The 21,963-nt window shown below is 47.5% G+C and overlaps 3 protein-coding genes across 6 annotated transcripts in view; 2 read left to right on the top strand and 1 right to left on the bottom strand.

Annotated features, from left to right (window-relative positions):
• FLVCR2 (feline leukemia virus subgroup C cellular receptor family member 2) overlaps window positions 1-7,435 on the top strand; it is a 59,057-nt gene extending 51,622 nt beyond the window's left edge. The window contains exons 9-11 of one of the 2 annotated variants that reach the window (XR_002831610.1): window positions 538-593; window positions 5,537-5,900; window positions 6,023-7,435. Coding sequence is in view for 1 of the 2 variants with exons in the window: in XM_006098419.3 (XP_006098481.1) it covers window positions 538-593; window positions 5,537-5,632 (152 nt within the window). In the remaining variant the exon portion in view is untranslated. Of the gene's footprint in view, window positions 1-537; window positions 594-5,536 lie in introns of both variants that reach the window. The other variant, XM_006098419.3, reaches the window with a different exon arrangement.
• A 2,642-nt stretch (window positions 7,436-10,077) lies between these two features.
• On the bottom strand, window positions 10,078-18,945 carry ERG28 (ergosterol biosynthesis 28 homolog). Of its 3 annotated transcripts, none has more exons than XM_023762153.1 (6): window positions 18,823-18,928; window positions 18,047-18,171; window positions 16,385-16,548; window positions 13,460-13,550; window positions 10,948-11,066; window positions 10,078-10,829 (listed from the first exon to the last, which is right to left on the bottom strand). In XM_023762153.1, exons 3-6 carry the CDS (start codon window positions 16,515-16,517, stop codon window positions 10,750-10,752), a joined length of 423 nt encoding a protein of 140 aa, XP_023617921.1. In that variant the 5' UTR covers window positions 16,518-16,548; window positions 18,047-18,171; window positions 18,823-18,928; the 3' UTR covers window positions 10,078-10,749. The 3 variants fall into 3 exon arrangements, with proteins under 3 accessions (XP_023617921.1, XP_023617922.1, XP_006098480.1); XM_023762154.1 differs by having other exon boundaries at window positions 18,047-18,166; window positions 18,823-18,920; XM_006098418.3 differs by lacking the exon at window positions 18,047-18,171 and having other exon boundaries at window positions 18,823-18,945.
• Window positions 18,946-19,091: 146 nt separating this feature from the next.
• Window positions 19,092-21,963, top strand: part of TTLL5 (tubulin tyrosine ligase like 5) — a 196,061-nt gene continuing 193,189 nt past the window's right edge. Inside the window, exons 1-2 of the mRNA XM_023762178.1 lie at window positions 19,092-19,448; window positions 20,699-20,868. Coding sequence (XP_023617946.1) covers window positions 20,795-20,868 — 74 coding nt within the window. The 5' untranslated portion in view covers window positions 19,092-19,448; window positions 20,699-20,794. The remainder of the gene's footprint in view (window positions 19,449-20,698; window positions 20,869-21,963) is intronic.

The raw sequence follows: 21,963 nt of genomic DNA, 5'->3' as shown, positions 1-21,963 counted from the left end.
CTGGCTGCTCATGGGCTGAGGCAGTTTGGGACCCAGTGTCTTGATGGACTGTACAGACCAGGAGTACACATTACATACACAGGACGGAGGGAAGGGCTTGTCAGGAAATCTGCCGGGGTTTTTCTGGTGGAGTGAGTATGGGCTTTGGAGATAAAAGGCCCTTGTTTGAATCCCAGGCTGTGATACTAACCTCCATAGCTGTCTGACCTTGGGCAAGTGGACCAACATCTGGGAGCTTCAGTTTCCTAATTTGTAAAACGGGGATTATTGTGAGGATTAGAGCAAGGTTCGCCAACTCTCTGGCCAAATATAAGGCCACTGTCGTTGGCTCCTGGCTGTCGGGGACAGCCACGATCTCCAGGCTTTCACAGGGTGGGTGATGGTGTGCCCCTAGCTCCCTGGAATATCTGATGTAGGTCTGGGATACCTGTGGCCCTTAGGACAATTAGGGCTCCCTCTCTGGGATGAACTTGAACATTAGTCTGCTTGATGACTCTGTGTCTCTGTTGCTTTTCCTTCTCAATCCCTTGACCTCAGCACTCATCAAGGCAGATCTACGGAGGCAGAAAGCGAACATGGAATTTCCCGAGAATGTATGTACTGGGAGCTTGCTGGGCTGAAATCTGGGTTGCAGGCTGAGGAAGTGGCAGCTTGGGTGGGGGTGGGGGGAGCAAGCAGCCTGGCTGGGGGCCGGACAGCTCCCAGAGCAGACCGATTTCCTGGTGTCTGTGAGGCCAGCGCAGCTCTCACGAACATGGCACCCCGTTTCCTCAATGGCTGCTTCAGCACTGCTTTTTTGCTGCTCTTTCCCGGGCTCCTCTCCGGCTTCCTTCTCTTCCCCTGGCCTCCCGGCTCTGGTCCTCAGGGGGTGTCACTGTTATCACAGTCTTCTGAGCAGCACCCTCCCCTGAGTGGATCCTGAGCCCGGTTCGGAGGCGCTGGCTCTGCTGCTTTCAGCCCGGGGTCAGTGGCCGTAGAGGAATGGTGGGAGCCTGTCATGGCAGTGGTGCCCCAAGGCATGGGGCTGTCCTGGTATGTGACAGCCACTCAGGCAGTGCCATGGGGCTCGAAGGACTGGAGCCAGTGGATAGCCAGTCAGGCCCTAAAAGGGTAAGTCAGGAAGCAGGAGCCGATGATGGTGGAAGGAGAGAGAACCAGGAGTGTGATCTGCAATAGGAAAGTGTGTCCCCTCTGTTCTCATCAGCCGGGAGTCATTTTAACCACAATGTTAGGTATCAAATCTGAGCCAGGATGAAAGGAATTTCAAATCTGAGCAGTAAATGTGGGATTATTTTAAACAAAAAGAAAACGTCCAAAACTTATTACAGAGGCCATACACGCTCTTTATAGAAAAATGAAAAAAATACAAAAGCGTACAAAATGTTAAAATCATCCTGTAATACCATCACCCAGAGGTGAGATGCTGTTTTTTTTTTTTTTTAGCATTGACTTATACATGTCCATATCCCCATATAATATATACGTATATATATCCATATATATTTTGGTTTTAAAACAAAAATGGAATCTTGTCCTATCTGCCTTTGTACATGTTGTGAACACTTAGCTCATTAGTCTTTTTTTTTTTACAACATACTTTTTTTTTTCAAATCCTCACCCGAGGATATTTTTCCGTTGATTTTTTTAGAGAGAGTAGAAGGGAAGGAGAGAGGGAGGGAGGGAGAGAGGGAGGAAGAATGAGAGGGAGAGACAGAGAGAGTGAGAGAAACATAGATGTGAGAGAAACACGTCGATTGGTTGCTTCCCGTATGCGCCCCGACCAGGGCTGGGGATTGAGCTTGCAACTGAGGTATGTGCCCTTGATCGGGAATCAAACCCCTGACCCTGCGGTCTGTGAGCCCCACACCGGCTAGGGCTACAACATACTTTCAATGACTGCACAGTGTTCTGTTATGTGGAGAAACCATGATTTGTTTAACAGTTTTCCTGTCCATGGACATTAAGGTTCTTTGCAATTGTTGTTTTAAGTCACCTTGTCCTGGAAGTGGAATCTTTGCGCACGTTCTGAAGCACAGTGTTTCCTTGAGAAACAGACTGGTGGTCATGCACAGTTGAAGGCCTTGATATATATTGTAAACCGTCCTCCAGATAGCTACTCTCAGCAGCACCAGTGTGCAGCGCTATGGCAGTCAGTGTATGAGGGCCAACACGGAGTGTTTATCTGTTTGAAAACTCCTTGCCAATTCTCTAAGGCAAGAGTGGTGTCTGAAAGAGGTATATTTAGTATTTTAACCCTTTGCACTCCGAACCGTTCTGGACATTGGCTACCAGCTACTCGATGCTACTTTGCGGCGGAAACGTGCATTTACAGACCCTCGTATTATTTAGTATAATTTTGGAACCAAGTAACGTATTATAATGATATTGGACTTATATGAATTGGGTGACATCGAGGAATGTATATTTGCAAAAAAAACAATATTTTATTGTTTATAATTTTGTACAGTATGATAAGTTTTGTAACACTCCCCAATATGCATTGCAGGCTGATTAGTGCATGTTTGACAGTAATAAGTGGTTTGACGCCTGCCACCAGGTGTTTTCCTGTTAGAACACACAATGCAGTCCCGTTTTCTTTGTCCCACATCGGGAATATGTAGTTTATTGTTTAATCCGACACAAAACCCGCTGACATTTCTTGTATATATCTTAGTAATTTTACGATATTTTGATTTAATTTCTTGTGCCATTTCAAGATAAAACTTCAGGGAAACATGCATGTCTCAAAAAGTTGCATTGAAATAACTCAATTCCCCGTAATCACTAATAAACTGCAATGTCCCCTGAGAGGGGACAGCGGAGTGCAAAGGGTTAAGGATACGCGTTGGCAGATAGATGATAATCTTTCATACTCTCCTATTTGCCTTCTGATATCACACTCCAGAGTTGGCAGTAGCATGTGGAGGGAGGAGCTAGGACCAGAAATTCACTGGAGTGACAGGGGAAGCCTTAGGGCAAGAAAGCTGTTCTCTGGACAGGTGTGAGGCCCATGGCATTGCCGCTGTGGAGAGGGGCTCCCACCTGTGCCACACACAAGCAAACAGGGTTTGGAACACTTTGGTGAGTATAGAATGAGCCTGGGAAAAGGTGCCAGGAAGGACACAGGGTCGATTTCTGGTGAAGAGGTTTCAACTTGGAATATGGCACATCGTGTCAAGTCATATGAGATTTTTGCCATGTTTACTTTATGATGCAAACAAGAAGAGAGTAAAGGTTCCTATAGTCCTAGCACCCAGAGATAACCTGTAACATTGGAGTCCACTTCTCAGTGTTGCTGTCTATGGGGATGCTTGTACACATTTGGTTTTCTGCTCTGCTTGTTTACTTAACACAGCTTGACAACCTTTCTGCACCTACATTCTTTTTTATTTTAATATATTTTTATTGATTCCAGAGAGGAAAGGAGAGGGAGAGATAGAAACATCAATGATGAGAGAGAATCACTGATTGGCTGCCTCCTGCACTCCCCCAAGTGGGGATCGAGCCCGCAACTCAGGCATGTGCCCTTGACCGGAATCAAACCTTCAGTCCACAGGCCTACACTCTATCCACTGAGCCAAACTGGCTAGGGCGCACCTTACATTCTATAACCTCATATCTGTGTGCGCGCACACACACACACACACACACACACACACACACATGCTCTTCCATTTCCTCTTGTTGAATATTTAGGCTGTTCAATATTTCACTATTCTTGCAACCAGATCCTTGTGCATGCGGACCACGTTTGTCACACAAGGTTGGAGTTGCTGGCTCAGTCACCTTCTTTTTGGAGTATTGGAAGCAGCACTGAGTAATAATAGGAGACAAGTCTCGTGCTGGTTCTCTACTGTCTGTGTCCCTGGATAAGTCACTGTGCATCTCTGGACCTCACTTGCATTTGGGCAGCTGGTGTGATGGGAGGTCAGAGTGATGCTGGGCTTGACACCCAGGGAAGCCAGGGCTGCACAGAGCACCCCTCCTCTGAAGCCGCCGTGGTGGTCAGTGTAAGTGAGACCGGCACGCTAGCACACAAATTCATTCGCAGAGCCAGGGAAAGACAGGCCACATAGCAGATCTGGCCAGAACTGCTCTTTCTTGCTAATCAGTGAGATATATCGTTTTGATAAAAAGAGACAGAACTTAAGGGATGGGGTAGGCAGCTGACCTTGACTATGAAAATCTTGGTTTGCGTTTCCATTTTTCTTCTAGTTGAAAGAGTGGCTGTGCTTCCATTCCCACTAATCTGTGTTTCTGATTGTGATTTCAAGGCGATGGCTCTGAAGGAGGCAGGTGTATGTGTACGTATGTGCGCATGTACGTGTGCCAGAGAGACTGCCTGAATGACTTAAGCTGCCTGAATAAAGGCTTCTTATGACTGAGGCTGACCTGGGGCCAAAAGTTAGTGAGACTGCGAACGGGAAGGTTGGGTTTCCACCGCTGTTGCTATTGCCGTGGACTGGCCCTGAGACACTGCCTGGGGAAGCACCATGAGTCTGACTGACAGGACTCTAGCTTGGCCCGGCACACGCTCCTCCAGCCCCTGCGTGGTGCGGTGCTGGGCTTTTCCCAAGGCCTTCTCCCTAACCAGGTGAACCCTGGAGCTAAGAAGCAAAGTGCTCCTTGAAAGAGCAAATTCCCCAGGGGGTGGCATGCACCAAGTGTCCCCACAGGATCGTTTCCAGGCCGTGTGTAATGCCAAACCCACCTCACAAGTGTGACCCGGAAGACTCTTCTAATCCCGCGCCATCTCTCACTGAGAAAGCCAAAGCCAGGCCAACACAGAGCCTCTTCTATGCACAAAGCATATATACTTATTTGTAGTCATTGAGTTTTTATATGCAATGATGCATCCTGCCTGTATAAGCATTTTTTGTTGTATCCATTCCATGCACATTATAATAATATTCCTCACCCTGGGGGCTGCCTCCAAACGGGCATAGTTAGGAATGTGGATGGAGTTGCAGACGTGGCACTTGGACAGCTGTTGGATGGTCAGTGCCCAGATGTTTAGGTCGGATTGCAGAGGGAGCGGGAGGGGACGGCACTGGCCCTTGGAGGGGGATGGTTGGTGGTGACTATGGCATCCCAGAAAGCTGGCCTTTTGGTTTTTCCTTTGATGACCTTGTGATGGCGTGCGTACATGCGTGCGTGTGTGCATTCGTGTGTGTGTGTGTGTGTGTGTGTGTGTGTGTGTGTGTGTGTGTAGGGAGCTCACGAGCCAGGCATCCCAGAAAGCTGGCCTTTTGGTTTTTCCTTTGATGACCTTGTGATGGCGTGCGTGCATGCATGCGTTTGTGCATACGTGTGCGTATGTGCGTGTGTGTGTGTGTGTGTGTGTGTGTGTGTGTGTAGGGAGCTCACGAGCCAGGGGCTGGCACTTCTTTCCTTGTTCCCTTTGTTCACTCATGAATATGCTTCTGGCTCCTGTCTTTCCCGCTGACTATAGAGTCCCTGCCAGGCAGTGGCTCCCGCCAGGGGGGAGCCCTGCTCGGCTTCACCCCAAGGCCTGTCGGCTTGTTTTGCCTTGTAGAAACTCCAGGAGGAGGAGGAAAAGGTGGAGAATGTGGAGAAAGCAGACAATGTCACCAGCAAAGCACCCACCACTTTGTCTGAGGAGCATCTCTGAGACGAGAAGGGGTTTGCAACTCAGGGAACACGGACACCCCCACCTCTTCCGTCAGCACAGCTCACTGCCAGCACCAGGGTCTGCACAGGGGCAGCTTGTGGAGGGCACCAGCTGGAACACTTGTGGCTTGGACGGCAGCGCCTAGCTTCTGGGACCCACTCAAGAACCTGCACGGTCTAGTTGGGGGAAATCGCACCTTTCACCACATGCAGATTCGATTCCCGCCCCTCCCCTTGTAGGTTCTGGGAGCTGGTGTTGGGAGAGGCTGGTGAGTCGTGGAGTCAGTCCTGGCTTTGTGCCTTGCCTTCCCTCTTTGCCTCCATCCCTCATGGAGAAAGCCTGCAAAATTATCATGGAAAGAAAGCTTATTCAGATATTAACTTTTTCTAGTGTCTCAAGACCCTTCGAAGCCCAATTCTCAGGAGCGGCAGCTGCGCTGGATGAGGGTCATTCTGGGGTCATTGGACTGACCGCCCACCTTCTGTGGGAGAGAAAGCACCATCGGAACAAACCCGCGGGTCCTCTGGGCCTCTGTTCTCCTGGCCTAAAGTTGGGGGCTGTCTCCAAACCCTCTTTCTTAAGAGCTGATCAAACCAAACATCAATAAAACTTGAGAAAGACTTTGTTGTAGCCTTGAAGGAGAAACTGATTGGGGAAGGTAGCCACCCGGGCGGGGTGGGTGAGGGTGCTGGGGGCTACGTGCTGGGTCTGTTTGTGCAGGCCCGTATTTGGGAACTCAGGGAGCTCCAATAGGGAACGGGGAAGTTCTTTTCTACAAAATCAGCCCTTGCCCAGAGATTCTGTGTGTCGTCACCTCTGACACCTTCATATGGACGCTGCCTAGAGGAACTAGGTGTTTGTTTTCTCTGGGGAGAGGTGATACCAGCCACTGTCCTGTAACCTTTACTGAAAAGGAACCTCGATCCCTTCCATGCTGAGAAATCCAAAGCTGCTTCTGAGATGAGAGGGAATGTGGCCTTTGACATGGGAACCGGATCTGCTTGAATGAAGCGTATCCCCCTTGGGTGGGGACAGTATTTGCACACCTACCCCCTTCTAGCACTAACCTTTCATCAGACGTTCCGGATCTTAGGGGAGTCCCTTTCAGCCAGCCCAAGCTGACCCCCTCTCCTGCTGAACCTGCTATCTGGCTCTACTCATAGGCTTGGGTGGGCAGCATCTCCTGAAAAGAAGACATTTTGGTAATTTCTCCTGTACACTGAGCAGCTGCAGTCAGGACCGCTGTGCTGGTCTGCTGTGGCTACTGCCCTGGACACAGCATGTCAGAGCAGCCTGTGCTGGCAACAGAGCTGGGTGCTGGGGCCACTGCCAGAGAAGCTGGGGTGTGTGTGTACGGACACTGGATGTAATAAAAGAAGTTCACACTGCAGGTGGGGGGACTGAGTGAGGGTGGAGAGAATGCCTTACATTGTTTTTTGTTTTGTTTTTTAAAGAGATATGTTTTCATTAATTTTTTAGAGAAACATCGATGTGAGAAATATCAATTGTTTGCCTCCCATACGTGCCCCGACCAGGGATCGAACCCCCAAAACCTAGGTATGGGCCCCGATCGGGAATTGAACCTGCCACCTTTTGGCGTACGGGTTGACACTCCAACCAACTGAGCAACCCGGCCAGCGCAGTATGCCTTCCTTTTTGACAGGGAGAAAGGTGTTTACTCTTCATTCCCTCAAAATGTGTTAACAGAAGGTTTACCAAATCCGTTGCTTTGTTTTGAAACGTAATTTGCATTTTTCTATTTGTAAACTAGATGTTGTAAAGCAATAAAAGATTTTCCAAGTGGTCTGCCTTGTCACTTGATGGGGCAGAGGTGGGTTTCTGGTAGTCAGTCCCTCTGAGGTTATTGCACATTTCTGAGTGCTGGCGGATGTGGCAGGGTGTGGGGGCTGGGGAGCAGCTCCTTCGGCCTCCCAGAGAAGTGGTTCTGTTTACAGAGGTGTTACCATCCCAGTGGGTTATTTTTTTATATATATATATTTTATTGATTTTTTTACAGAGAGGAAGGGAGAGGGATAGAGAGTTAGAAACATCAATGAGAGAGAAACATCGATCAGCTACCTGCTGCACACCCCCCACTGGGGATGTGTCCGCAACCAAGGTACATGCCCTTGACCGGACTTGAACCTGGGACCCTTCAGTCCCCAGGCCGACGCTCTATCCACTGAGCTAAACCGGTTAGGGCACCGGTGGGTTATTTTTTTTAAAGACGAGGCTGTAAAGGTTACTGTCGGCCTTTGTGGGAGACGGCAACTCAACGTCCAACACATGACCCTGACCGCTGTCTGTACTGCGTGCACATGAAGGCTCACCCGAGTGTGAGTGCTGATGAGAGAGCCCACTGTTGTTTTTGGCTCTGCCTCAAAGGATGGCTGGTGTTTGTCTTACAGTCACCCCAGCTGGGCAGCGAGCTCTAGCCAGAGGCCACAGTTCCGGCAATTGCAGTTGTGATTTTCCTTCTGAACTATCCTACTGACTGCCTCTCCTCCCTTCCCAGCGGTGCTCACCTTGTCTGTTACTTGGGTGTGCTGCGATCAGTTTTCCGTACATGTCTTACCTAAAGAGTTACATTGCCTGTGGCATTCTGGCACCATCTCTGTTAGCAATTCTACTTTAGATCCTGTAGGAAGGAGCTAAGTTGGGGCTATTAAAGAAACCTAATAGTCATAGTGTCTGCTAAATACTCTACATCATCTCTTTCCTTTTTAAAAAAATATATTTTTTATTGATTTCAGAGAGGAGGTGAGGAGATAGAAACATCAATAATGAGAATCATTGATTGGCTGCCTCCTGTATACCCCACACTGGGGATCCAGCCCACAACCTGGGCATGTGCCCTGATTGGGAATCGAACCGTGACTTCCTGGTTCATAGGTGGACGCTCAACCACTGAGCCACGCATCATCTCTTTAGATCCTTTGGGATCTTTATCTGAAATCGTATTTCTATGACGCATGCCTAGAGGACGCAAATCATATGATTTCATTCACTCCTTAGGTGGGTTTCCACATGGATCTCCACTCAAATGTTAACCCTGTAAGATCATTGCTTTTCTTTCTGCTTCCTGACAGTAGTTGGTAAGGGAAAGACAAGTTCTTAGCAACTGAGCTGTTTTTCTAGATGTAGTATTGTGGGGATGCAAGCGAAACTCCTGCAACCATTTTTTTTGGCACCATAAAGGAAGCCAACCTGAGGATGAAGCCAACACAGGTAGGCAGAGCCAAAAGAATCACAGAGAAATGGAGCTGAGTCCTGATCAAACTTCCTGAAGTTTATAATCCCCTTCACTTTACAGTTTGGTTAGCCAATGTTACCTTTGTTGTTTAAGCTAGTTTAAGGTAGATTTTGTTCCTTTCACTTAGCCTTAATTGATAGAGAATTTCCAACGCATTAAGTGTCAACTTCAAGCTTCCTGTCATCCCACGTCTCCTGCCTTCCTTCCTTTCTGACCCTTTTTTTGTTGTTAATGCTCACCCAAGGATATTTTTCCATTGATTCTCCCCTACCCCCCTTTTTAAGAGAGAGTGGAAGGGAAGGGGAGAGACAGAGAGAAACATCGTTATGAGAGACAAGTCGATTGGTTGCCTCCCGCACGCACCCCAACTGGGGCCGGGGATCAAATCTGCAACCAAGGTACATGCCCTTGACTGGAATCGAACCCATGGTGCTCTAACCACTGAGCAACCGGCTAGGGCCATGATATATCTTAAGACACATGATACCTGGACATTCAAGTCTCAACTAAAATCTTACCTCCTACTTCCTGGTGATGTAAGTTATGCACTTTCCTCCCCTTCTTGGTGACAATATCTACTTTCTAGAATTCTTATCACTGCCTGAAGCTGTTCTTTCACTTGTTGGGTTTTTTGTTGTCTATTTCCTTGGCTACCATGTGAGGACCACCACGGGAGTGGAGTCATTGCCCAGGTCATTCATTTCTCTTTCCCAATGTGGGCGGGTTGTTTTGTCTCGTGGAGTAAGTGTTCAATAAATACTTGTTGACATAATGAATGGGCCTGGAGTCTACATGCCGAGTGAGGGCCCAGTCAGTGTGGAGCCCTCGGGGTTGTCTGGAGGACGCCGTCGGCTCCATTGCGTTATCTTTGGGCCCCAGTGTTCTCTCCTCGTCAGCAGCTGTTTCTTCTATGCTGCCTGGTTCTGTGCTTTCTCAAGAACCTGTTTCTTCCTTTGGAAGAAAACAAGAAAGGGTCCCGATTGTTCCGTTGTGAACTCAGAATCTTGAAGGTGGGGCAGGAGGGGAGGAAGATCTGACTTCAAGGAGCTGGAGGCAGCCTGGTGTGCCTGGGCTTTGAGCTGTCCTACTCACTCAGTGTACTTGATGAGTAGACAGTGTGATTCTCTCTGGGAGGGCCCAGAGGAGGGCAGGAGTGGCCTTGGCTTACGGGAGATCAAAGTACAAGGACTGATCGGAGCAGAGGGTTTTTCTGTTTATTACAAAATTCATTACACAAATACAGCTGACCAGAAGGTCTAAAAACAGCCCAGACTCTTCCAACCGTAACCCATCCGTCGACACAAGGACATAAGCCGGGCTCACTCACAGGGGAGCCCTTCTTAGAACTGCCCGTCCCTCAGATGGTTTGGAGTCTTGGGTCCAGCAGCAGAGAGGAGCCCAGCCTGCGTGGACAACCCCTTGAAGCAGCCCTTGGTGGCAGCTGCTCTGGGCGAGGCAGCAGCTTTAAGTTTCACAGTCCACTTGTTCCCACCACACAAGTCAAATCAAGGGATGGAAATACAATGAAAAAAGCAGGAGGCTGGAAAAGCGATCCTCAGGGAGGCTGCGAGTGGCAAGGGCACAGTGGGCTTCTGAGGTGCTGGCGATGTTTGGATCTGGATGGAAGTACAGAGGAGTCACTTTTAAATGATGCGTACATGTTCATACATGTTATATACTTTTCTGTATGCATGTTATAGCTTTAAAAAGTTTAAATGTAATAAAAGCAAACAAAATGTAAAAGGCTAGGAGTGGATAAGGGGGCTGGCGATGGAGCAGAAAAGAAGAAATTAAAGCGCAGAGAGGACGACGGAAGAAGACCGCAAAGGTGGAAGACGAAGTCTCGGAGGTGGTACTGTTGGCCTCAGTTTCTCTTCTTCTGTCTGGATACTGGTTCTACTTCTAGGTACCGGAGCCCGACGAGCATACCCAGGATTGAGAAACCTTAAATACAGAGAGAACATTAGTGGCGGACATAAGCACGGCGCTCTCTCATACCCCTTGTATGTCTGCCGGGGCTGGGACAGGTCCTGTGGGAAGTCTAGGGTGGTTGCATGCTTACTTGCCACCATCAGGGGTGCCAGGACGCCGATGGTGGGAGCCGCGGTCCCGTACACAAACAGCTCAGAGAGGAAGTGCCCCAGGGCGAGGAGGAAGGTCCAGAGCGTGATGTGGTAGAGCCTAGGAAGGTACAGACAGAAATAGGAACTGAAGGACTGCTTGTTCCGTGCGCAGGAAAAGTGGTGACCAGGCCCGCTGCACACAAACACCCAGGAAGTGACTACGGCTGAAGGCAAAGGAGACTTGGTCCTGAGAAAGACCTGGCCTGCTTGCTCACATCCATTCTCTACGAGGGAAAACGGAAGGTTTTAACTGCTAATCAGAGAGAATGGTCCAGGCATCCAGAGTGGATCTCCAAGTCCTAGCAAGGTGGTAAGCCAGCTACAGCAAAGCAGGGTCTGCATTCTAGCAATCCTAGGAGGGGAGGCAATTTTGGGTCAGCCATGCTTCCATATTCCACTTAACTTAAACGGGTTTGACTCCGTCATCCCAGCTCCCCTGGCCTGTGTTTGGCCAGGGGCTGTGCTCATAATGGTGGAAGCCACAGAACGAAGGGCCTGAATGGGGGATGAGCCGCAAGGACCTCGGGGGGCTTGTAGGTGCCCTTCTAATGTGGGCGGGTTATTTTGTCTCCGCTTGGGGAAACGGTCAGATGGAGGACCCGGTGACCATGTCGTGGGAAGAGAACTTGTTCCGCAGCTTTGGCCAAAAGGTGGGGGAGAGGTACGTTACAGGATGATCCACCAACTGCATTGCTGTTATCTTTTTTAACTATGAAATTTTCAAAATTCTGAAACCTCTAAACATACAAAAAACTATAGATCAACCAGTTCCCTGCTCCATCAACTGAGCATTTTGACATTTTTTTGCCTCAGATACTTCTTTTTAAAGAAATAAAATATTAGTTATCAGTTAAAGCATCCTATGTATCCTTTTCCCATCTGATGCCATTCTCCTGCCTCCCCTCTCCCCAGAAGGAACCAATATCTTAAATGTGATGTTTATCCTCCCTGTGCATGTCTGAATACATTTAGTAAATATGTACATATAGGAGTGGACTTTGAGTTTCCAGGGAGGGCGGGAGGAGAATCAGAGTGCCCATCAGAAGCACACAGACAGAGTCCCAGGCGAACAAGAGGCTGGAAGCACAGGCCTGTGCAGCTGTCCTGATTGGGAGAAGGGGGAATGGATGGGTAAAGAGGTGAAGGTAAGTCTGAGTTGCTTATGCTCATTCCAAAAACACAGCAAACAAAAGGCGTTACCCCTTATACCTATCAGCAATTCTTCATCATGGGAAAGGTCTTTTAAAATGGTTATTCAACCTTCCCTTCCTCCCAGTCACCCTGAGAGGTAGAACGGAAATACTAGTCTCGTTTTATACGTGAAGAGAGCGAGATGCAGAGAAGGTACATAATGAACTCGCTGCTACAAAGCTAGTTACTAATAGAACTGAGACAAGAGCTCATCTTCTTGTTTTCATTCTTCAGGCCCCAGGCTGTTTCCACTAAACTACACTGTTTCCAAAAATACATGCGAATCTAGAACGAGTAAACCACAGTTTCAAGTTTAAAAAAAAATTTAAAAAATTAAGTTGTTGAGATCGCAGGGCTAAGAGCCCTGCTTCAAATCCCACTTGTGTCAGTCTTCCTCAGATTAAATTAACTGGGTGTCTAATATGCAGATCTGCAAGATCAGGAATGAAAATCACTACCTCCCCCGCTGTTAGGAGGAGACTTAGTCAAGGTCACCTAGATGAAAGCTCCAGGCAAAATAAGGTAAATACCGTTCCCTCCTCTCTTCCCCAGAGGCTGAGGGTCCGGATCAGAGAGAAAAAGATTTTAGTGTCAAGTTGGTGTTTTGGTGCCTCACCCACTGACCTGAGCAAACTTTTCCACCTTGATGTGGTGATGACTGTTGGTGGGAACAGGGCTCGAGCCCCCTCCAGTGGCCAGTAGTGGCTACAGCACTCCAGACAAGAGGCTAGGATTGCCTGCAACTATTCACACTAGCCTATTTGAGTAGCCTCAAGAGGCAGAACACGGAGGAGTCCTGGGTTCTCTTCCACCCTCCTCTGAAAAAGCATACAGCAGTTTGCTTGTGGGTTCCTTTTCCCGTGGACTGTGAGTTCTGTGCATTCGTGCTTAAGGAGGCATGTGAGAATAAGGTATGTGTGGGTGGCTGCTCTAAAAAGAGCACACTACTTTACTTTAGCAGACGCAAGGCTGATTCTTCAATAAAGAAGTAGGGGCTTTGATGCAGGCCACTGGATCATGGCACGGCCAATTTGCTATGTCAGTTCAAAAGAATTTTCAAACCTTAAAGACCTGTTAGGCCTTTTATGTTTTGTAGGCCTGGAAGAAACAGAACCTATTAACCTTTTATTATCATCCACATTCTAGGCGAATGTATCAAAATGAACAGGTCTCCAAGGGGAGGACCACAGTGGACAGTGGGTACGTGTAGCACCTGAGTTCGAACAAAAGGACGCTAAAGCTCTTCCTTCCCTTACATACGTCTTGTTGCGGATGTCGATGGCACAGAGGCAACGGATCACTGATGAGAGCAGCGTCCAGATCCCAAAGGTCCGAGCTTGCAGGCCGTTCACTGTGCAGCAGAAAAAAGCAAGAGTGTTGAGAAGAAGAAGGCTAGGATGCCTTCCAAACTCTTCCTACCTCCCTGGCAGTTCATGGGAGGAAGAGAGCTGAGCTGAGCCCCCTTTGGCTGGGCAGAGTGGAGGCTTTGGTGTGGCGCCTGGCGCTAGAAGGAATGGAAGGGATTCCAGAATGAGAACTGCTCAGCTCCTCCTCCAATAGCTATGGCTGGGCAGGGACTTCCAAGAGTGGAAATCCAACAAAGAGCCCACTTGGGCAAATAACCCCTGGATGTAGTAGTTTATACCTCTGCCCTAGAAACCAGTCTGGTGTCGGTAAAGCCCAGTGAGTCTGAATCAGGACAGGTTTGGGGGGATGCTGCAGAGTGGTCTGGCAACACAAGATGCCTGGGAGGTCAGCAGACTTTTAAGGCTGGTGTAGGAGAGAACTCAGAAATAATGGCGCCTACTTAGATGGCTACATCTGGTTTTTCAGAGACCTAAGTCCCTAGGTCTTCTCTGAATCCAGATCTGTATTATTTGAACAAAGCCCAAACCAGGCTGGATTCCTGGACACATGATAGGGGGACAAAGCACTGTTTCTCCAGTGTTTGCCAAGGCCACCCTGCTCTTGGTGGCTTTGTTCTGACACTGCTGTATTAAATATCTTGTCCTGAAAGTATGGATCATATTCCACCACAACAGTGGTTCTGGACCCTGGATATTTATTAGAATCAACTGAAAAAGTTTCATGCAATTACCAAGACCTAGGTACCAGACCAGTGAAATCATACTCTCTGGAGGTGGGCCTTGGGCAAAGTGGTTTCTCAAACCCCCTCCCTGGGTGATTGTAAGGCACAGCCATTGATCTAAGGCATTTAGTGGTTGGAATGCCAAAACAGGGACATCAGAGATACTTCTTTGCTGTTCTGTTAAGCAAGAGAAATTTCAAGGGACAAGACTGAAAACTGAAGGGTCTATTCATGTTTACTTGGGCTTTTAGGATTTTCCAGCCTTTGGAAAACCAGACAGTGATACCAATTTCACAACCCCAAAGACCTTTGGATGTAAGCAGTAAGGTGAACAAAAATTCCATATGCCAACCAAATACCTGGCAGTTAGCCCCAGTGGGCTACGTTCTTTATAAACACCTTGGCCGCTTTTCTGATGAAAAGACTGAGGAAGTAGTGAGCTATGAAAGGGAAATATTTCACCAACCTTAACCAGATGAGGCATCAGGTGAAATTCTACCACAGTACTGATATGATCAGCACAATACAAGACAGCCCCCAGATCATGAGGAGGAGGCAGTCTTCGCTTCTGGGCTGGAGACAGACAGATGGACACATGCATGTACAGATGCGCACACACAAACCTATACACACACACTCTTGCTCAGCTCTATGCCCCTTCAGCAAGTCACATGACCCCTGGGCTTCTCTGTCTCAACTTAAATTCAAAGGGCTAGAGCAGATAACCTCTGAAAATCCTGTGAATCTATATAGGATGCCTCGACCATCCGAAGGCAGCATTTGAGGGTGAAAAAGTTGAATTGTCTTGCCCCCTTTTCCAGTTCTTTACTCCCAGTATATTTGAGCTTTGTTCAAAAATGAGCCTTAGCCTACTTAGGTTCATTTTATACCCAGATGTTGCAGAACAATGAGCTAGGTCAGAGCCTGAATCTGGGTTAGCTATAAATGTGACACAGAATCGTCAGCTGCTGTGAAACCGTGCCGCGGCTCCAACTATCCCACACATCAGTGCAAGGAAGGCCAAGCTGCAATGTGAAAACACTCTCAGCAAAGAGGCTCGGGAAACTGGGCCTTCTGCAGCTTCACTTTGGAGACAAACCTGGATGGGTGTGGGCTGTCTTCTCAGGGACCATGTCACAGTTTGGGAAAACCTTGGATTGGTAACTCTCTACCTGCAACATGGAATGTAACCATGTGTGTGCCAGGATGTGATTTCTGAAGACAGCTGAGATAACATGAAAAACTTCTTTATGGCTTTCTAGTGGGGCATCACAGAGTCACCAAGTAATTCTATTTCCTTCTTTGCCCCTTGCATGCTCCCTACCAGGGATTGAGCCTGCAACCTGGGCATGTGCCCTGACTGGGAATCGAAACAGCAATCCTTTGGTGCATGGGACGATGCCCAGCCAACTGAGCCACTTGTAATGCTTTTTTACAGATTGCCTAGGGCCTTGTAAAATGAATGAAAAGGTATTCAGGGAAGCTTTGAGGGGGAGAATCTCTGAGGGGGAAAATGGGCCAAGTGCTATCCATAAAGTTTATTACTCTAGTGCAGCGGTTCTCAACCTGTGGGTCGCGACCCCTTTGGGGGTCGAACGACCCTTTCACAGGGGTCGCCTAAGGCCATCGGAAAACACATATATAATTACATATTGTTTTTGTGATTAATCACTATGCTTTAATTATGTTCAATTTGTAACAATGAAAATACATCCTGCATATCAGTTATTTACATTATGATTCATAACAGTAGCAAAATTACAGTTATGAAGTAGCAACAAAAATAATTTTATGGTTGGGGGTCACCACAACATGAGGAACTGTATTAAAGGGTCGCGGCATTAGGAAGGTTGAGAACCACTGCTCTAGTGGTTACCAAAGGCTACTAGTATATAGGCAGCATCAGAATCACCTAGGTAGTTATTAAAAAATAGATTCTGGACTCCACCCAGGCGGTGAAAGTTTCAGTGGACAGGTTTGGAGAGGGAAATGGCATCTGCACGTTGTTGTTTGTAGATCTCCTAGTAAGTTATTCTGATGTGTAGCCTAGTCTGGGAACCACAATGTACAAACGATGCAGTTCTTTGACTTCTTACCCAGGTCTGGCTTGCCGGTGTAGAGCTTTTCATAGAGAAAGGTGTGGTCTCGGAAGCTCTGAAGCGTGTTCCCCATGGCTATGATGGACACCATCACCAACCAGCTTCGTAACACATTCAGGAAACGGCTCATGGTCCCCTCAAATCTGAGAGGGCTTCTTGCCCTGCAAACAAAGGCAAAGGATGTGAGACAACAGATGGTTCATCTTCTATAACCATGAGCTCTCTCACCCCAGGGTCCCACTCATGAGGGCTGTCCTAAGCTTGTTTGGTCACTTGTTGATCACTTCCTAAATTCCTCTGCAAGCCCCCTAAGCTCACCCTCCCCAGTTACCTTAATACACTACTCTTACCTTCATGGAATTAGCACACTGCCTTTGAATATTTTCCCTAAACCAGTGGTTGGCAAACTCATTAGTCAACAGAGCCAAATATCAAGAGTACAACGATTGACATTTCTTTTGAGAGCCAAATTTTTAAAACTTAAACTATATAGATAGGTACATTGTTATTAACTTAATTAGGGTACTCCTAAGGCTGAGGAAGAGCCACACTCAAGGGGCCAAAGAGCCGCATGTGGCTCTCGAGCCGGTGTTTGCCGACCACGGCCCTAAACCAAAGTGTGCTGACCTTTACCCAGAGTGAAAAAGGCTAAATAATGCAGTAGGCAGAAATGACAAACCCAGTGGAAAAATTGGAGATAAAAAAAAAAAGGAGAAGAGGAGGTGTACAAATATTACTATAGTAACAAAGTGGATTTATGTATAAGCTTACAGAAATTGGTCTCAATATTTAGTCATACTAACTGGTGAATCAACAGTATACTTTCCAATAAATGGCACAGTAGTTATCTTTGATTGAGTAATTTCTCTAAAATATTACCCTACATCAGAACACTTTTCTCTTGGCTCAATCAGCCCTCTTATATCTTTACTTCTAGACTGGTTTTTCATGTCCTTCTTTCACAATGCAAGTGGCTAAAAGGTAATTATAAATCTAACCTGCCTGGCTATTGATGACAGAACCTTCCAAGCGCATAGAAGCCTTACACATTTCAGTGGAACCAGTAGTGAGGGCAATATTTACATCCTCAGGTTTTCTCTAATCTGGTTCTGAGGTATACCATAAACGAGAAGAACAATCTCAAGGTTAAAAATAAACTGTGGTGACTTGAGAACTAGTAAGAAATTATATGAAGAAGGAGATAGCAATGCCGGCATTGGGTTGCAGGAGAAATTACAGTAGCTAACAGTTACTGGGCACTTGTATGTGCCATGCACTGTGACACGCACTTAACATATATTGTAGACATTATTAATATTCCCATTTTACAGATGAGGGTTGGCACAGAGAGGTTAAGTGATTTGCTTGAGGTATTACAGCTAATATATGGCCAAGCTGAGATGTGAAGCATGGTCTGTTGGACTCTACGTTGCAATACTGCCTCACTGTTTGAGAATATTTCGACGAAGTTTCCATTTTTGAGGAAGACAAGCGTACCATACCCACTTTTGTCTTGAAGTTGTATAGAAAATAACATTAGATCATGTACTTTTTTTTTAAAGCTTAGATTAACCCTTGCTGAGCATTGATTTCAATGAGCTTGACTTAAATAAAACCCATGTAGATAAAGAATTTAATAATGGAATTATTTCTTCCCACCTTCATTATGGTTTTTTGGCCCACGGTTTATCTGCTGTCAGGTTAACTTCTTGGGCTTGAAGTGGTGACAAACTATCAGGCTTCCTTTGTCACTCTGGCAGTAAAAGTTTCAGTATGGTCCTACACTACCCAGATGAAACAGATATTAAAGTCAGCCACGGCTCAAGACAGTGTGAAGCACCAAGAAACAAAAAAGAGCTAGAGAGGAGGAAGGGTGAATGGAGGAACCCCTCAGGGAAAGGTGGATTACACAGTGGGCTTTGTCCAAGTCTAGGGAGAATAGGGCTCTACCGACATCACAAGCAGTTACAGCCTGGGCCAGGATCCCCCCACCCCCACCTCACCCCACCCCCATCCTCCTCCCTATTTTCTTGCCCTCCCTCAATAGGAGACCCTTCCAAGGGTCCGAAAAGCTGCACGGATCGCCCCCTCTTTTTGACATAACTTATGCCTTTCATTTTCACAGAAGCTCTTAGAAATCCCAACAGGTAGCTGCTGAGGGCTGAGCCTGAGCATTCTTCTGAGCTGCTCTCCCACTCCCTCGACCCATTTTCCTAAAGCTTGAGGGCCTAGAGTATCCAACAAACACGATTCTCAGCTTTTGCCCAGGCAGGTGTGGTGTTAAAACCTGAGCCAGGAGAGAGGCGTTCCTAGCCTGGCCCTACCATTTAGTAGCTGTGTGACCCTGGGCACAAATCATTTACACTTTACAGCCTAGGTTTCCTCACCTGCGAATTGGAGATTTAAAAAAATACAATCTCAAGGAATATTCTCACCTGGCGACCGGATCCCAGCCAGCAGCAGCCGCTGCAGCAGCAGCAAAGATGCAACCCCCAAAACAGCTCCAGCCTGGAGTCCACCTGAATCATTTGTCCCCGCCCCCGCCCTCACCCGGCTCCAGGATTGGGCCAGTTCTGTCATTCCTCGCTCTGATTGGCTGTCTCGGTTCTGCTCAAGCAGGAGATGGGGCGTGAACCCCTTTACTGCCAATCAGCGGTAACCACTGCCCTAGTGTCCGCAGGGGTCCGCCGCCCGCTCGCCCGCACAGTGAACCCCGCCTGTAGAGCGTGGCGGGAGGACTCTGGTCTCGGATTCAACCCGTTAGGGGCGGGGGGAGAAAAAGTGGGGAAAAGAAGTCGAGATTCTTCTGCTGAGCGTGGTCTCCGAGCCCGCGCTGCGCGGGGGTGACGACATTCGTCGGCGCCCGAAGCCGAGCGTTGTGGGCGCCGGGTGGCGGGCGCCTGCGCAGTGGCCCCGAGCGGGCGGTTGCTGGTTGGTTGTTGTAGTAACCGGGGAAGCAGCCGTCCGCGGCCGCCGTGAGCCGGGCTGGGGAAGGAGGAGGGAGGTAGGCGCCGAGCGCGCTCCCCGCCGGCCCGCCCCGAGCCATGGGAAGATGAGACAGGTAAACGCCTGCGCCGGCGCGCTCCCCCACCCGAGGGAGGTGCGCTCCCGGGTCTGGGCGGGCGCGGTCCGCTGCACTTCCCGCTCGGAGTCCGGGGGCTGCGGTAGGTTTCCGGGCGCGCCGGGCTGAATCGCCGCGGCGGAGTTGCCTGCGCCCTTCCCGCGGGGCGCATCTGCGGACCTACCGGGAATTGGGGTGGGGCTGGCGGGCTGATCCCTAGAGCGAGTGTCCCTCGTCTTGTTGCGGATGTCCTGCCCGCTCTCTCCCCGCCGCCCTGCAGGCAGCCTCGTTCAGTTTTAATTGGAAGGACATGCCAACATTGGGGAGAGATGGAGAAACCCTGCGGGGAGTCCTCGGAAGAACACCTCTGGAGGTGGTTGGGTATTGCCCATTCCGCGGAAGGTCTGCAGGGATCATGATCGGGGCCGGCATTTTTTGGTTCCGTTTATAATTTCACCGTATCTAGGAATGCATAGCAAAAGAAGGTTTAGAGAGATTTACATCAAGTGGTTATCTCTGAATTGTGGGCTGATGATCATTTGAATATTTTCATTTTCTTGATCTATTTTCTATTCCTTGCTCAGGCACAACAAACATATACTTTTACCCCGTGGAAAAATTTTAAGTTAGAAATGGAAAACATCCTAATTTTAATGTCTCTTTGAGATTCAATTCCTAGTTTGTGATTTTTAGCAAGGGACAGTAGTTTTTGAGTGTTTGGAAGGACATTTTTCCCCCCCAGTTATTTATGACCTCGATTCAGGAGAATATATTAATCTTTTGGTTCAGTAGTTGAATTTTAGTGGAAACCTGGCGGCATTTTATCTGTGTGTTTGTCGTTAGAGGCCAAATAAATATTTACAAGTATTTTAAATCTTGAGTTTTTACTTTTAACCCAGGTCAGGTTTTAACAGCAAAGAATATATGTTTCGGGCAATCATCCTCCTACTTCAGACTTCCCTAAAAGTTAGGTAAGTCTGTCCTTTTGGTGCATGTTAGATACTGTGTATAAAAGAAAAATGAAAAACTCAAACGTAATAACAGTTCTTCAGATACATAGTGGACAGACAGTATGGTTGAGCAAAAACACTTGATTTGGGGGGCATATGCGAGGCACTGTGATAGAAGGTAAGCACCTAGAGGTTGGGCACCGGTGAGGTAAATACTCATTTTCATTGCTTGGAAGATCGTCAGCAATCATGAACAAACAGACCTCACATCGTGTTTCAGATCATTTGGCTTCCCTACAGGTATCTGTGCCACCCAAACTGTTTGATCCAGTGACTCTGCAAAGAAAGGTCTCTGAGGCCCCCCGTCTGCTGACTGCATGACAAACCCTAAAGGACATGCCAATCGTGATGGCCCGGGACCTGGAGGAAACAGCATCATCCTCAGAGGATGAGGAGGTGGTAAGCCAAGAGTAAGTAATAGCCTGCCTGCTTTGGAGCCTTTGCCTCTAGGATGGGGAAATAGTTCTCTTTTACTTAGACACATTCTTTGACCCAATGTCCTTCCTTTGGTATTGCCGGATTCTGGTTTTAGCTTCTACCCATGATCTAATTAAAGATCTTATTATTTGGTCCTTATCTGAAATGAGATAGAAGGCGCTGTGAGTGAACAAACATCGGCTCTAGGTGTTCCAGGTAGTAGCTCTTAGTCAACTCCTGATCAGAGCTTCTAACATAGGAGATTTTGAAATGTTTAGATAGTGAAGAAAAGTAGGTCTCCAAACACTGTGAAACTGGTTATGTTACTTTCTCAAAAATCTTTACCATGATGGAATGATGATAATGTAGAGAGGTCAGCTGACTTACCAGAGTCATTGTGGGGCCGTACATCAGAATGCTATAGCCTTTGCTGGGTCTATTGAACAACAGTGCTTTCCTGAGTTCTTTTATGTAAGAGACTCAAAATAATAAAAATGTAAGTGCTAGTGGTAAGAGCAGCTGCTATAGATGATGGTATGGGCTTTAACTACTGTATTTCATTTAATCTGAAGATGCTGTTATTCCCACTTTATTAAATTTGTCCTCACAAATACCAAAGGACTTTCTCAGGGATGTGTAGAGAGTGAGTGATGGATTGGGATTTGAAGCACTTTGCTGTTTTGCCTCCTTCAACTTTATTACTTGACAGAGAACAAAGAGAAGAGCTGGCTTATAGTTAAGATTCGTCTTTAAGATTTTCTGCAGGGCCCCCTTGAATATGTGCTGTATCCACCTGAGAAATGCCGATAATATCTCCCAGGCTACTTTGTAGGAGTGTGTTTAGGATCAACTACGATCATGTCGATGAACTCACTGTGTAAAATATGAGGGCCCCCTACACCAATAAATCACAATCATTACTTGCTCTAATATAGAACTTAAAAGGGAACCCCTTATAAAAAAGGGGAAATGTGTCAATATTTAACATTGATACCTGGCAAAATTATATAAGCCTGTCGTTCTTGCAGAAAGGTTTCCCACCCGTGTAAGTGGAGAAAATACAAAGCGCTGACAATAATCTTGGGAAC

This window comes from Myotis lucifugus, unplaced genomic scaffold (genome assembly GCF_000147115.1).
Source record: "Myotis lucifugus unplaced genomic scaffold, Myoluc2.0 scaffold_235, whole genome shotgun sequence".
NCBI lineage: Eukaryota > Metazoa > Chordata > Mammalia > Chiroptera > Vespertilionidae > Myotis > Myotis lucifugus.
Note: the sequence above shows the minus strand (reverse complement) of the source record. Positions and strands in the feature narration are given on the sequence as shown.